Genomic DNA, 17,018 nt, shown 5'->3' with positions numbered 1-17,018 from the left:
AAAACGGTCCGTTAATGATATCTCCCTTATTAATCCTCGTATTGAAATGATGCACATGAGGAAAAAGGCTTATAAATTAATTTCCATTAAGGCAGGTAAATTTACATTAAGTTTGGTTGTGTATATTTTGTGGGAATGCAAAATCACGGTTTTGGTTTCGTATAATGCCCCAGTCAATTCAGGGATTTAGAAACAATATTTGCCCTAAAACCTACCAAAGGACAGGTGGATTCTAAATATCAAGTTTGGTGGAAATATATCCGGTAGTTTCCAAGTTATAGACAAACAGACAAACAAACAGACAGACACCAAAACTGAATATATGCAGATGGTCATTATTACACCTGAAACGGATAACTGTACGAAAATTTCGCCAAAATTGTCAACGTACAGACACACTCTGGAAGTGCAGACCTTTATTTCGATAGTTACTGCTTTGAAACTGTACGACGTATCTACAAACGGACTTCACCATCAGACGCCTCCTTCAGTGCTCTACATAGTTGGTCCTATGACATCTTCTCGTATCTTCTATATTTATGGGTTAGATTGAGTTAGAGTCATTGAATGGGGTGAAATTTTGTACAGTTTTCACATACTACTTTATATTTTTGATACTCATGTGACAGCTAGAATCATAAAATTTGGCTATAACATGGCCAGTGGTCATGCCAATGTGCGTGCCGAATTTCATGATTCTGCCTTTCCTATAAGTGTGCCAAATGATAACATATACGTGTAAAAGTAAAAAATCAACTTGAAATCGAGAAATACAGCTGTATGTAACGTATTAGGGATAGAAATACGACGAAAAGTCATAGGACAAAAGTTGTAGATCTCTCCAAAATGAAACGCCATTTGCCTTCTGACTTGTGATACGACTTACTGATTAGCCACCAATTCCCCCGAAACGAAGGTCTGCACCGTCGTTAAAATTGCATCCATATTTCGTAATTTTCCTGGGCCAAAAGTTATACATTTGCATAGCTTAGAATATTTCCTCAAAGAAAAGAGTGTCCAGCATTCGGGATTAGCACTCGCATACATACGTGGTAATTAAGGAAGAAAATAATACAGTTTAGTAATTTGAAATTAATAGAAAATGGATTATAACTGAGGACATTGGGATGACGACAAATATGTAAATACCAAGTGAATGTATTGGAAAATCAAACGCTCCTCAATAAATTATGCCGGTGTGAGTTATGGATATAAGAAAGCGGTAATCGGAGAGAAATTTAGGCGTAGGGATTCTTAGGTAATCAGATAAGAAGATAAATATTTGTGTTATTACTTAAGCTATTCGAGGACGGTTATAACCTCCAATGATATTCCGCCAATATCCCGCAGAATGGCCGATTGACGACTCTCTTGCTTTCTACCCAAATAACAACCACGAATTTAAAGGAATGATGAGGAAAATGGCAATACGTTACTTCCCTGCTGGCAAGCAGAGACGTTGCCATGGTAACCCATATATTCGTTGTCGGTCTGTCGGTCACTCAATGCAGAGCATGGTATCGACATAAAATAGTAAATTTCTCCGTCATTTGAAGAGTAAGGTAAATTATGAACATAACAAAAGTTGTTTATAATGAAGAGACCTTTCACATACGGTCCACAGAGTTTACAGAAAATCAACAGTATAAGAGAAAATGGAGGAAAACCGTTGTGGTTTTCTTATGAAACCCCCGTCCTTTCAAAGATTTTAAAATGGTATGCATATCGAAACCTTCCCCGGGATGAGTATACTCTAAATATGAAGTTTGGTTGAGATCTATTCAGCCGTTTCGACGTGATGGTGTAACAGACAAACAGACACGAAAAGTACACTGACTGACAGAGAAAATGCAACACCAAGAAGGAGTGGTTCGAAAGGGATGAAAGGGAAAAAACAGAGACGGCACGGACGAATAATTGATATTTATTTCAAACCGATATGCAGGTTACACAATGCGCACGGCATCGACTCAGTAGGATGTAGGACCACCGCGAGCGGCGATGCACGCAGAAACACGTCGAGGTACAGAGTCAATAAGAGTGCGGATGGTGTCCTGAGGGATAGTTCTCCATTCTCTGTTAACCATTTGCCACAGTTGGTCGTCCGTACGAGGCTGGGGCAGAGTTTGCAAACGGCGTCCAATGAGATCCCACACGTGTTCGATTGGTGAGAGATCCGGAGAGTACGCTGGCCACGGAAGCATCTGTACACCTCGTAGAGCCTGTTGGGAGATGCGAGCAGTGTGTGGGCGGGCATTATCCTGCTGAAACAGAGCATTGGGCAGCCCCTGAAGGTACGGGAGTGCCACCGTCCGCAGCACATGCTGCACGTAGCGGTGGGCATTTAACGTGCCTTGAATACGCACTAGAGGTGACGTGGAATCATACGCAATAGCGCCCCAAACCATGATGCCGCTTTGTCTAGCGGTAGGGCGCTCCACAGTTACTGCCGGATTTGACCTTTCTCCACGCCGACGCCACACTCGTCTGCGGTGACTATCACTGACAGAACAGAAGCGTGACTCATCGGAGAACACGACGTTCCGCCATTCCCTCATCCAAGTCGCTGTAGCCCGGCACCATGCCAGGCGTGCACGTCTATGCTGTGGAGTCAATGGTAGTCTTCTGAGCGGACGCCGGGAGTGCAGGCCTCCTTCAACCAATCGACGGGAAATTGTTCTGGTCGATATTGGAACAGCCAGGGTGTCTTGCACATGCTGAAGAATGGCGGTTGACGTGGCGTGCGGGGCTGCCACCGCTTGGCGGCGGCGGATGCGCCGATCCTCGCGTGCTGACGTCACTCGGGCTGCGCCTGGACCCCTCGCACGTGCCACATGTCCCTGCGCCAACCATCTTCGCCACAGGCGCTGCACCGTGGACACATCCGTATGGGTATCGGCTGCGATTTGACGAAGCGACCAACCTGCCCTTCTCAGCCCGATCACCATACCCCTCGTAAAGTCGTCTGTCTGCTGGAAATGCCTCCGTTGACGGCGGCCTGGCATTCTTAGCTATACACGTGTCCTGTGGCACACGACAACACGTTCTACAATGACTGTCGGCTGAGAAATCACGGTACGAAGTGGGCCATTCGCCAACGCCGTGTCCCGTTTATCGTTCGCTACGTGCGCAGCACAGCGGCGCATTTCACATCATGAGCATACCTCAGTGACGTCAGTCTACCCTGCAATTGGCATAAAGTTTTGACCACTCCTTCTTGGTGTTGCATTTGCTCTGTCAGTCAGTGTAAAAACCACCGATTCGGTCTTGAGTTGACCTAAAACGGATAAATATTTGAAAATTTGGCAAAACAAAAGGAATTACAGACAGCGGACCCCCTACAACTTTATTTATAAGATGACAATTATACATTTAACTTGACTTTATGATCATACTCGAAGTCGTAAGATTGGTCTACAGTAATGAAGTAATATAATAATAATAATAATAATAATAATAATAATAATAATAATAATAATAATAATAATAATAATAATAATGGCGTATAGCCTCCGGAGAGGCCTGGTGCAGGTCTTTTTCCAGTAGACGGCCTATTAGGCGACCTGCATGTCTGTGAAGATGAGGACCCTACCTAGGATGACATCTAATCTTGAATACGCCACACACACACCCAGCTCCCGAGCCATTGGAATTAACCAATAAAGGTTAAAATCCCCGACCCGGCCGGGAATCTAATCCGGGACCCTCTGAACCGAAGGCCAGTACGCTGACCATTCAGCAAACGAGTCGGACAGTAATGAAGTGAACTTACGTGATGTTGATGCATGGTGATGTTGGGGCTGACGTAGCCGAATGCTGGCGGTGGGTGACGCAAGTAGAGGTACTTGATGCAGTGGGTGGCGCCCACCCATGACGCCGTTACACAGATGGTCACACACACGCCACAGTAGATCTGGAACAAGAACACAAATCTTGACATCCATGTTAGCGAATATATGAACTAATGTAATACAGTATATTATATACAATTTATTAAATAGGCGGTTCAGACGGTTGGGGCGCTGGCCTTCTGACCCCAACTTGGCAGGTTCGATTCTTGCTCAGTCCGGTGGTATTTGAAGGTGTTCAAATACGTCAATCTCGTGTCGGTAGATTTACCGGCATATAAAAGAACTCCTGTGGGACTAAATTCCAGCATCTCGGCATCTCCGAAAACCTTAAAAAGTCGATAGTGGGACGTAAAGTCAATAACATTGAATTATTAATATAATATAATATAATATACCAAGCAAGTGGCTATGCGGTTTGGGTCACGTAGCTATCAGCTTGCAATCGGGAGATAGTGGGTTCGAAGCCTACTGTCGACAGCCCAGAAGATGGTTTTCCGTAGTTTCCCCGTTTGAATACCAGGCAAATGCTGGGGTTGTATCTTAATAAGGACACGGTCACTTCCTTTTCTAGGGGCCGATGACCTCGATGTTAGGCCCCTTTAAACAACAAGCATCATCATCACCATCACTTCCTTTTCACTCCCAGCCCTTTTCTATCCCATCGTCACCATAAAACCTATCTATGTCGGTGTGACGTAAAGAAGATTATAAAAAAAATTAATATTGAGTTCTCAGCTCAAAGGCTGGTTAGACCCCAAGATCTATACCATCATCTCTTATAGTCCAGGCGTTGCTGAAACGGATTACTAGGAAAATGAGGAGTGAGATATTTTCCTGTTGCCTTCGTTACCAAGCCAGACTTTGCTTTTACGGTGCTCGAAACAGTTTTGTATATTACGATTTCACACAGTGTATATCACGGTACCTCAAACATGTCTACTGCATGTAGTGTGGGCCAATATCTGAGACAAATAGTAATGCTAAACCCGGATTAGATCCGATATTTGTCCGATAGGACGCATTTGTCGTGCCGATCAGTTTAAAATCATTACTTGTAAGGTCGGTGCTGCATAGACAGCACGTCCACCACTGAGGTAAACAAGACAAGAGAACCCATTTCTGTGCTGACCTCATTCTAATTGTCACATTGCTGCGAAAAGGATGGCGACAAGTAGATGTCACCGTAAGTGTCAGAGTGAGTCTCCAGAGTTTGGAGGAAGTTGAGGGAAACACAAACTGTTGGTGATGGGCAATGGACGGGACGGCTACGCAAACAACTCGAGGTAGAATAGGTATTTCTTGCTTTCTGGACGTCGCAGGCTCACTACTAGTGCCAAATCGTTCTCTCAGGATCTTTGGAGGGTATGAAGTAGGCTTGTGTCTAAAGCTCCTCTTAAACTACACCGCAGGACAGCTCGTGTGAGGTGCGCAACAACTCATAGTCTGTGGTATTACGAACAGCTCTTTTCTGATGAGTTCACCGTAGGGTCCCACTCATACAATACGAGCATTATAGTCAGGAGACGATCCAGTGAGAGACGAAACAATCCCTTCATCTTGGAGTGCTATGGAGGGGTTACGCCATGTTTTGGGGCGGGGTCACGTTTGGTCGATTTATGCGTGGCATATCAGTACCGTCATGCTTAAACACTATGAGACCTACTCATCACCAAAGAATCCAACTTGGTTTGGAACAGATTATTCTTCTCTTGGATAGTAGCTTCAGTCAGGTGTTGATTTTTGTATTTTGCTTTACGTCGTATCGACAAAGATAGGTCGTATGGTGGACGGTGGGATAGGAAAGACCGAGGAGTGAAATGGAAGTGACCATGGCCTTAATTAAGGTACAACCTGGTGTGAAAATTAGAAGCCAAGGGAAACCATCTTCAGGGCTGCCCACTGTCTCCCGAATGTAAGCTGATAACTACGTGACCCAAGTCGAGGGGACACTTGCTTGGTGCTTGCTGAATGTTAGCAGGAGGATTAGGACGGTGGGCAATAGCACACTTAGTTTAGCCATGCAGGTTCAACATAGTTAATGTCCGCAGAATATGCCGGCCACATCATTTGCTGTGATGTCCACTCTGGCTTGCTAGACACGCGCATTATCGTCCTTTCGAATAACGTCCTCGCTCACAGGGATAACAAGCCTTGTACCTGCAAGTTGGAGGATATTCTCTCTGTATACCAGACCAGTCGTGTTACCCTGGACAGGAATTAGAAGCGTACGTCGACCAATCATCATCATATCATCATCATCATCATCATCATCGTCACTCATCACAATGTGCTTATAGCTGTTGTCCAGGTCTCCTTGTAAAATAAGCCTCTCCATCTCCTCTTGTCTTCCCACCACTTCTCCCTCTTCACTTTTGCCCAGTCCTCTCCTCTTCTCTGTACACACTCTTCCACTCGTTTTGTCCACCTGTCTCTTGGTCTTCCTCTAGGTCGTTTTCCTGTTATCTCCATTTCGTTCATCCTTCTGGGTATCCTATCCTCTGTCATTCTCTTCATGTGCCCCTACCATCTAAGACTAGATGACGCCATTGCGTTCTGTATTGGCTCTTCTTTTACCATATCCCTAACCTTCTCACTTATCTTATCCATTCTTGTCATTCCTATCCTGCTTCTTAGAAATGTCATTCCACGGCCTGTATCCTACTCACGGTTCTCTGCCTCAATACCAAAGTTTCTGCTGCATACGTGTGAATAGGTAGACAGTACGTCCTGTATAACACTCTTTTGCTTCTCTGATGGATATCTTTGCTCCAAATCAGGCTTATGACACTTTTCGGGAACGGTTTTGCTTGTTTTCCACGCTCAGTTATTTCCTTGTAATTTCTTCCACCTTCCTCTATGATACTTTCCAGGTATTGAAACTCTTTATCTTCCTAAGCTGTCTCCCTCTAAGCATTATCCCTCTCGTAGCGTCTCCTTATTTCTAGTTAACTCAACTTCCAATGCATCTTTCATGGATATCCTCTTCCTTTCCTCCACAGATTAACAAATCAGCTACAAACATCATCACTCTTATTTTTCCTTCCCCTGTTTTCCTTGCTACTTTTGTCATTAACTCGTCCATTGCTACAATAAAAAGCAAAGGTGACAGAGTGATTCCTTGTCTTAATCAACTTTTTTGCTCAAATCAGTCAGTTGTATCTCTCCTCCTACTTACACACAACTGACACTCCCATGGATCATGTCCCTCACTCTTTCTATTGTATGCTTCTCGACACTTTCTTCTGCAAGGCTTCCCATACCTTGTTTCTGCACACACGATCATATGCTTTCTGAACGTCCAAAAAGCCTATCTGTACATATTTACCCCACTCGTAGTGATGCTCCTGTCTTACTGCGAATATAAGATCTACTGTGCACCTTCCCGATCTAAAGCCATACTGCTCTTTACTTAACTTTTCTTCCACCCTCTTTCTGATTCTATTCTCCACAATCTTCCTGAACACCTTTGTACAGTGGCATATCAATGTTACTCCCCTATAGTTTTTAAAATCTTTGCTATTCCCCTTCCTGAAGATGGGTATGATTATCCTCTTCTTCCAGTCTTCAGGGGTACTCCTCTCCTTCCATACTACTTTCAACACACGATAAAGGCACTGTTTATCATTTCTCCTGCTGTCTTCACCGACTCAATACTCACTTCATCTAAACCTGAGGATTTCTCTCCTTCCATCTTGTCCAGTGCTACCTCCACTTGTCCCCATGTTAAGTCTTCCTCTTTTTCCATGTTTCTTCCTTTATTGTACTTTCTTTCTCAACACATCATTCTGGGTTTAGTAAATCTTCAAAATACTCCTTCCACATTACTTTCAGTTTCCCTTTTCCTTCCACTTCATTTCCATTTTTATCTATTGTTATAACATCTTCCTTCATGTCTTTCCTCTTACTCTTGACCATTCCGTACAGTACATTTTTATCTCCTTTGCTATCTTCTTCCATGATGTTTGTCCACTTTTCCATCCATTTTTTCTTCTCCTCTGTTAGAGCCTTTTTAGCTTCCTCATTTTGGGCTTATATTCTAGTCCTGTCTCCGTTGCCCACTGTTTATCATTCTCACCTACTGCCACTTTGACTCTATTGTTCCAACATAGGGTCGCCTTGCATCTTTCCCTGGTACCAGTTCTCCCAGAAACTTCTTCTGCAACTTTTACTAATGTCTTCTTGAACCTTTCCCATTCTTCTCTCCTGCTTTTGTAACATCCGTTGGTAACTCCAGTCTTATTTTTTTCCTGGTATTCTTCCATGGGTTTCTTCTTCTTCAGTTTCCATATTTTGATACGTCTTTCTTGCTTCTCTGTCCTCCTCCTTTCCATAATTGTCCTCATTTTCATTGTCAGTAGTCTATAGTCAATATCTAGGGTGTCTTATGATATTACCCTTAAATCTGTAACATTTCTTTTCATTTCACCGTCGTAGATCACGAAATCTACAATGGATTTCCTAAACCAGTCACTGATGTACCAGGTTATCTTATGGTTTTCTATCTTCTTGAACAATGAGTTCCCAACCATCACCTCCTTTCTTTCGCATAAAACCATTAGCTTTTTCACCTCCTTTTTTCTATTTCTCCATCTTTCTGTTCCAAGTACACTCTTATATCCCTTCTTTTCCATGCCTACATGGGCGTTGAAGTCTCCCATTAGTATGTTAGTTTGGCCATTCAACTGTCTCTCTAATTCTCCCTCAAAGTCATCTTGATCCTGTTGTGTGCACCCAGCTTATGGAGCACATACTCATACTATTTCCCCAGATTTTTCCTTTAACTGTTATTTTTATTTTCATCAACCTGTCATTTATCCCCTTTACTTCTTATTTCAATACATTTCTCACTACCACTCCTACTCCTTTTCGCTTTCCCTCATCATTTTCTATCCAGTAAAATCAACAACTATTCCGAAGCTCTATCTTACCTTCCCCCCTCCATTTAGTCTCTGCCAGCCCTAGTACATCCAGTTTTCTCCTTTTCATTATATCTACAACCTCTTCCAGATATTAGCCGTTCCGCACCGTGGAATGCTTTAGTTATGACTAAGAACATCGAAAAACAAGAATCCCTTATCGGATCACCAAGTATTGTGTTAAGTTACTAAGGGAGATCCGTAAGCTCAATAATTTTAACTGGCCCTCAAAAGGAACAGCTGTTCATCCACGTAATACCAGGACATGGTTCTTTCTTTCTTTCTTTCTTTGTTTCTTTCTTTCTTTCTTTCTTTCTTTCTTTCTTTCTTTCTTTACGATCATTATCATTCATCATCATATATGTTTGGCTCCGTGGGCAACTGGTTAGCATGCTGGCCTTTGGTCCAAGGGCTTATGTGTTCGAGTCCCGGCTGGGTAATAAATTTCAACGTTCATTGGTTAATTCCTCAGGCTCGGGGAATTAGAGTGTGCCGTCTTCAACATTAGATTAGACTTCCATTCTCGCAGACGCACAGACGCCCGTGGGCGTCAACTAGGAAGACCTTCACAAGGCCTCTCCGGAGGTCATACGTCATTTTTATCGTTGTAGGTATAAAAGAAACAAGTTAACATATTTTATTTTCAAACATCTCTGGTATAACTGTTGAATTATGTTGACTGATACTTCGCTTTCTGATACTTCGCTTTCTGATATTTCGCTTTTATGATTAATGTATTCGCTTACAGTAATTTACAGTAACTTATCATCATGATTTATTACGATGAGCCTTCATATTAGTACTATACTTGATTAAAGTTCAGGTGCAAATGCTTCCTTAACTGTAATATATGTACACTTCCTGACACGAAAAAGTGATCGATTGAGCATTTCTAAGTCCACGAGTAGAAACACGCTCTAAAGGATTGAATGCATAACCATTAACCTGTAAAAGGGTGCACTGCGATGCATTTAGATTGACTTTAAAAGGTAACATTCGCTACAAATTGTCCTAAACATTGCTGTCACTTTCCCAGCATAATAGAAGTACGCAATGTAATTATAGAAGTGTGAAAAGAGTAATTACAAAAGACCGCAGCACGGGACAAGGTACACAAAGTTTGACGCTGACTCTTCCATACAGGGGTCCATTCAGCTGTTCTCTCCGTTTGATTAACATTGTATGACTTTATGTTAGTATATATTCAAGTTCTACCTTCCTAGTCACACTACAGCCCTGAAGGGCCTTGGCCTCCAAAATAACCCGAAGACCAGTAGATTACGTGTTGGCGCGTGGTCAGCGAAACAAATCATTTTGGTCGTTATCCTTCGCTTTCTTCACGAAAGCCACTAAATCACCGCCAGATAGATCCTCAATTGTTCTCACGTCGATTGAGAGAACTTCGAATAACCCCTCAGGTCTAGATAAATATCTCTGACCTATCCGGGAATCGAAACCGTTGCCTGGGGTAAGAGCTATGCTTGGTACCCCTAGACCATGCGGCAACTCTTTAACTTCCAAATTAGGGTTATTTACCTTCACTTTGTTTTCAAATCATTTAGCTATACAAGCAAGTAGATTGGCTTCATTGACAAATTGTGAGCTAATACATTAATTTCAATTCAGTTTTCCCCTCTCTTCTTCGTTCTGTAAATCACTTGATATTCAAGTGGCAAATTGGCCACTTAATGCAGAAAGTGCACCTGTGATCTAGAGATTTCTTAGAGGCATTTCATTGATTAAAGTACATAATGAGGCGGGGAATCTAAAGTAGTAACAGGCTAATGAAATCCCGCTCTATTTTCATGTTAAGATGTCAAGTAATTACGTGCACGCGAAGTTTTCTACAGACTGTATTTGTCAGAAAGTTTGTCTGATTACCCAGAATATATCAGCCGAGTGTCGGAACAACTTTGATAAGAAACGGGTAACGTCTTGGTGACACGAAATAGACATCGCATCCATCATGGAACCGGGAGAATTCAGTCTCCAAATCTTGTGAACATCCAACATTCCCATCATTTACTGATGATTTCAACAAAAAATATCGGAAGCGTAGGATTTAAATAACAGATGAACTGCTCATCGTCATGAATTCTTGAGTTGGTCTGGTATGCAACGAAACTTTTACAGGGACCGAGACCTTGATGTTTAGCCCTTAGAACATCTTCATTATTACTTATATAGATATGTCCCAATTTTAAACGTAAGAACGTTCGTAGACTATTTTGGAAATGAGCGGGTTTTGTTCAAACTTTTCCACTCAAAGCAATTTTATTTTCGGGAATAATCCCTTATCATAATGACTAACTGTTAACAACACAAATACTGAAGATACTAACCTTTTAACACATCGTTACGCCCTCATTTAGGTTTCCAACCATATTTACGAATCCTTGCACAGATGTCCTTCATTCTCTTAATGAGAGCATTTCTTCTGTTCTCTGACTAGGTGAGTCGTTTCACTGATTTGACCTCATATTCCGGTACATTCCGTTCTTGGAATTTTTCTTTAAATATGTGTCTCCCTAGGACATCTTGTTCAGTTATCCCACTCAGCCTCAAATTGTCAGCCACTGCTTGGTGTCATCTAGGTCATCTAGGGTCATCTAGGTTTGCCTTTGAGATTTCAAACTTGTGTTAGGATCTGTTTCATCAGTCTGTTATCAGACATACGGAACACGTGACCGAAGAAAGTCAGCCTCCTCGTCCTAATGACGTATATTGCTTTTCCCACCTTGTTACCCACTTTTTAATTCTTTCTGAGTTTCCATGTTCTTTCCTTTTTAATGGCTCCTAAGATCTTTCTTCCTTTCGTTCTAGTTTATCCAGTTCTCGTTTTTAGATTTTCTTTCTCAAGCTCAGAGTTTGACGCATAGTGTATAAAACTTCTGGTCTCACAACTCTATGGTACTGTGGGTTCTTGGCTTCCTCATGATACTCATTGTTAAAGATATAATTCATTATTATATTTTAGAATTCCGAATAATGATTTTCTTGTTTGATTTTGTGACTACTTAATATCAACATAATTTTATTGATATTTGACAGTGGATGTTTATTCTCCAAGTTGTGTATTTTCTTGAAATAATGTAAGGTACCTATTGATATGTCTTTATTATGAATAACTCTCCCTGTTGACAATTCCAGGTGGATACAGTACTTTTTCAATGTCTACTGATACAGGCTAGAGCAAAATGTAGCTTCCACTGAAGTCTCAGTCTCATCCATGGCCGTGACAAGATAGAATCTGGTGGTGCTAAGTAATGACGTTTAAAGCACGACTAATGTGTTTGAGTGTTATGAAAGGTGTTACTCATAGTGTCAACCGTGTTTCAATAGCATTTTCTAGCCCAGTGAGGAAAGCAATGGCAAACTACCTCACTCCTCATCTTGCCTAGTATGCCTCATTTTGGTGCCGCCATCGGTCTTTGCGGATTCCCTAGAACTACATAAACTTTGGTTGTGCTATTTGAGGATCCAACTAGCCTCTGAGCTGATAACCAAACAGACAGACATTAAAAAAGAACACACTTCTAACTGAGGATCAGTACAGAAAAAAAAAATATTTGCATGTATGCTGAGACATCAGCTCGAAGGCTGACTGCCCAACAGGTGTTACAGGAAGTCCAGCATACCCGGGAATCAATAAATTCCCATTTGCTTTACTGAATATTAACTAGTTTTTCATTTAATTTCCGGGGATTTGAGTAGTTTTTCATTTGCTTTCTTGGTAAGTTTTCACTTCTTCACCGGAGAAGTAGTTTTTCATTTGCACCCCTGAGAATTAATTTTCCATTTTGATTCCCTCACTGAGCTAGAAAGTACTATTGCAATTCAGTCTCCCAAAGTCATAGAAATGTTAACACTTCCATTCTACCAGCGGCACATACACACCGTTCATTCCAGTAACTGTTTGCAGAATGATATTACTAATATTATTCATATTACCGCTAGTTTCATATTGTCAAAATCGAGTGACCGGGCGAGTTGGCCCTGCGGTTAGATGCGCGCGGCTGTGAGCTTGCATCCGGGAGATAGTGGGTTCAAATCCTACTGCCAGCAGCCCTGAAGATGGTTTTCCGTGGTTTCCCATTTTCACACCAGGCAAATGCTGGGGCTGTACCTTAATTAAGGCCACGGCCGCTTCCTTCCAACTCCTAGGTCTTTACTATCCCACCAACGCCATAAGACCTATCTGTGTCGGTGCGACGTAAAGCAACTTGAGAAAAATCGAGTAGGATGGAAGTAACAAACTTGTTATAACCCATAGCAGATACCACAGTGCACTGTGAATACTACATCTCACAAAAGATGGGTTTGGGCTTGATATCTTGACGTCATTTACAGTCTTACCTGCTGGGATGTTCTCATTTTAGCAGGTCAACCTTGGGTAGGAAGTCACTGTCGAATATCTAAGGCAGGGGACTAACAATCGCAGTCTTTAAACATCTCTCCACAGAGCAGACCATTCATAACCTGGTTTATGGGGTTGACCTCTGATGAAGTGAAATGGCTCAACGATTTGCCGAATATACCTCATACAATAGGTCTGCACAACTGGCTGATACCAGGCAAAGTGGCCCTCATGTTGCCCAGAGCTATTTCCTTCTTGCTGTACGTGTGATTCTACGGCTACGTCATTGCCTTCCTCACAATAGTAGCATTCCCCCCACTCTGCTGACCAAATGCAAAATTTACACAATTTCTACCAATTTCTTTTTCTAGACAAAGGTTTCCGCGCTTACACAGACTAGCTGCCCAAATCATCGCTACCGGTATGTTCAGTATTAACGAACAGCTGTTTTAAGAATGAAATTATTCTCCTATGTCTGATGGTCACCTCAAAAACCGTCTGAGAATAACTAGTGCACAGAAACTGACTCCAAACTTCGAAGGACTCCTTCAAAAGAAGATTTCAGACGCCTCGAAACCGTCCCGAATGAATGTGACAAAAACGTCATTATTTCAATTACGTGCCACTTTGTGATCTATTTATTCTTTGGGCTGTAACAGATATATCAAATTCATTTAAGTACTGTATATGTTCAAGGAATGCAGGGAAGGAGGCTTTTGCTTGACTGCACTGCCTCCTGGTGGCTGGCTATCTACGGCGGGAAGGTTGTGTGGCCGCGTCAAGGAGTCGTCCGTGCACCGAACATGTGCTAACTCGCATGGAGTGAGCTAAATGGTAAGCATGGCCAACTGCTGCCCGTAGTAGAGTAGCTCTGTTGTGGAGCCTGTTAGACTATTAACATTAGACACATGCATAGCGTAATAAAATACATATAACTTCGAAGATACCTTTAATAAACATAGGAGAATATTCTGATTAGTATCCCGGTTTCAACGTTAACATCGAGAAGAAAACCGATGAGGAGTGGAGAGCGGAAGTATGGGAATAACAATTATTATGTCGGTCTGATGAGGACAATGAACTTTTCTAGGATACGATTGGAAGAAGGAGAGGACTCCACATCTACTGCCACTCCCACCACCGCTATCCCGAATCATTCCAGCATTTGGTTATGGATGACACATCCCAGGCAAGGGTAGTTATTTCCCGTCCGCTGAATTTGTAAAATCTACCTTGCCGGGTTGAGTGGCTCAGACAGTTGAGGCGCTGGCCTTCTGACCCCAGCTTGGCAGGTTCGGTCCTGGCTCAGTCCGGTGGTATTTGAAGGTGCTCAAATATGTCAGCCTCGTGTCGGTAGATTTACTGGCACGTAAAATAACTCCTGCGGGACTAAATTCTGGCACCTCGGCGTCTCCGAAAACCATAAAAGTAGTTAGTGGGACATAAAGGAAATAACATTATTATTATTATTATTTAAATCTACCTTGCTCTCCTGATATGTTTTCAGTTGCTCTCCTGAGAAGTAGTTTTTTCCATTTACTCTCCTGAGAAGTTAAGTAGTCTACCATTTTGCTTTCCTCACTGAGCTAGAGCTAGAAGGTGCTATTACAATTCAGTTTCCCAAAGTCATTGAAATGTTAATACCCACACTCTACCAGCGACACTTCCACACCGTTAATCCCAGTAACAGGTTGCAGAATGATATTACTAGTATTTTAGTATATATACTTCGGTACGTTTTAAACCCATAGTTATTATAAACAACCCACATAATACTAATAAACAAGAAAGATGTTCATTTAATGTTGGCATTCTTGACACGGATTGAAACTGAGTTGTCATTCTCTTTCTGTCGACTATTGTTGCCCGAGTGTTTGACTCACGAACTGAAAAAAATACTGAGGACACTAACGCAACGCGGATGAAGTACGCTATTAGGAGTAGGCCCTACGTAAGAGGTGAGCCACATATGTCGTGCGTTGTTTGTAAGGTGTGTATGTATTGTGTATGTACAGTAGTGTGCATTAATTGTATTAAATAAAGGCTAGGGGAAAAAGAAAAATGCCTCAAGACTGAATCTAAAGGAACATTCAGACATTGAAGCAAGTGAGGGTAAATCTGAGGAAACGATCTACTCAGAATGAGCAATGGAAATCGCCATGGACATAGTGCGCGCATTTCATCTCTCTACGTCTATCAAGTGCTCAGTGGCATGTCGTGATTTATAGAAATAAAAAAAGAGGCTATTTTGATAGCGAATGTAAATTACTAGAAAGTCATCACTTTACTTTAAATGTTCCATGACTGGATTGCATTCAAAGAGGCAATACCTTATTTCTGAGGTAACTACATGAATAGGTTCTGACAAAAATCTACAATCTCAATCATGCACATTCAGTAATGGCAAATTAGACATATATAATTTCCTTCTTTGTTTCTTAATATTTTAAACATCTGAAATTCGGAAAAAATTATAATTGAGTTGCTACAATGTCGCAGAAACACACAAACACAAACACACACACAAACACACACAAAAGCTTAACTAATTTTGAAGTTGGTATCTTTGAGTGTACAAGGGGAAGAATAATGCAAGCAGCACGATGTATTAGAGTTCTTATGTAGATCATTATACATATCAAAAATCATAGGATAGACGTCTAGTAACGTGTAGATTCTCACAGCTCTGCTTTTTGTAGGTGCAGAGTCTTGGGTTCGAATGGACCTCTGTCCTCTGTTCTATGGGGTTCATATTGCGTGAACGACGTGGCCAAAGCAGTCGTCAAAAATTTCCAGCATGCTCCTCGAACCAATTTTGGACAACATGGGCCCGATGACACGACATGGTGCATTATACCTCAGGAATATCCCATCGTTGATGGGTGCGTTAAGTTCATGAAGGGCTTCAAGAGTCACCAAGCAGATCAACATAGCGGTCACCGGTCTACGATCTATTCAGGTAGACCAGCGAACTAAACCCATGCCACGTGATCAAACACACAAGTACGGAACCACCACTAGCCTGTGCGGTACCTTGTTTACAACTGGAGTCGATGGCTTTGTAGAGTCTGAGCCACATGCGTAACCCACCATCGGGTTGAAGCAACTGGTGCCATAACTGATCAGACCATGCCACATGTCTCTAGTGCCCTAGGATCCAATTAGCAATGCCACATGCCTAGGTGAGACCCTTTGCCCGGTGTCGTGGTGTTAACCAGGAAAATCTGGTGGTTTCTAAGTTTCCATGTCCCATGGGCGCTAAAGACACTCTGCATTGTATGTTGACGTAACTTGAGCCAGTGTGGCACCATGGACAATTTTACCCAGATGCCGCTGATCACGACCATTAATCACCCGTGGTCGGTCAGCCATTGCGCTTTCCACTGTGGACAGTAATGCCCAATAGGTATTCTGGACACACACATGACACCGTCCATCGAGGAATGTTAAATATCTCCACAACTTCGGCAATGCAATGTCCCATTCGTTTCTCCCCTACTATATCATGCTCCACTCGAAAGCCGATAATTCACATCGCCTTGCCATAACCAGCACAGTCAGTGTATACTCTAGCCTTCAATATGTCAGCTCATACGTGATATAGGTCAGGGCTCTTCAAAGACGTCACGGCGTGGTGGTGTCACTGACTAGTACCTTTACGCACTGTTGTCCCATGAGTGTCGGCAAGACAGTACATGGTACATGGCAGTGAGTACAATAATCACTTTCCTCGTTGAACGGGAACAGCCATGGCCAACTCAAAATTCCGGCCTGCTACACATGATAGTTCCATAGTGATGACGTCAGTCTTTTAGTGCAGCGATATAGAGAAATGAGTCTTGTTCACATGGTTGTTTCGTAGCACGTTGTTGTTATTTCAACGTTATTAGAGGT

General features: G+C 42.3%; 1 protein-coding gene across 4 annotated transcripts in view; it reads right to left on the bottom strand.

The window, feature by feature from the left end:
- LOC136857975 (solute carrier family 35 member F3) overlaps nucleotides 1-17,018 on the bottom strand; it is a 406,908-nt gene that overhangs the window by 171,065 nt on the left and 218,825 nt on the right. For all 4 annotated transcript variants that reach the window (XM_067137123.2, XM_067137124.2, XM_067137121.2 and 1 more), the window contains exon 4: nucleotides 3,773-3,913. In XM_067137123.2, the coding sequence (XP_066993224.1) occupies nucleotides 3,773-3,913 (141 nt within the window). The remainder of the gene's footprint in view (nucleotides 1-3,772; nucleotides 3,914-17,018) is intronic.

This window comes from Anabrus simplex, chromosome 1 (assembly GCF_040414725.1).
Source record: "Anabrus simplex isolate iqAnaSimp1 chromosome 1, ASM4041472v1, whole genome shotgun sequence".
Lineage (NCBI taxonomy): Eukaryota > Metazoa > Arthropoda > Insecta > Orthoptera > Tettigoniidae > Anabrus > Anabrus simplex.
The sequence above is the reverse complement of the archived record's forward strand: the minus strand, read 5'-3'. Positions and strand labels throughout refer to the sequence as shown.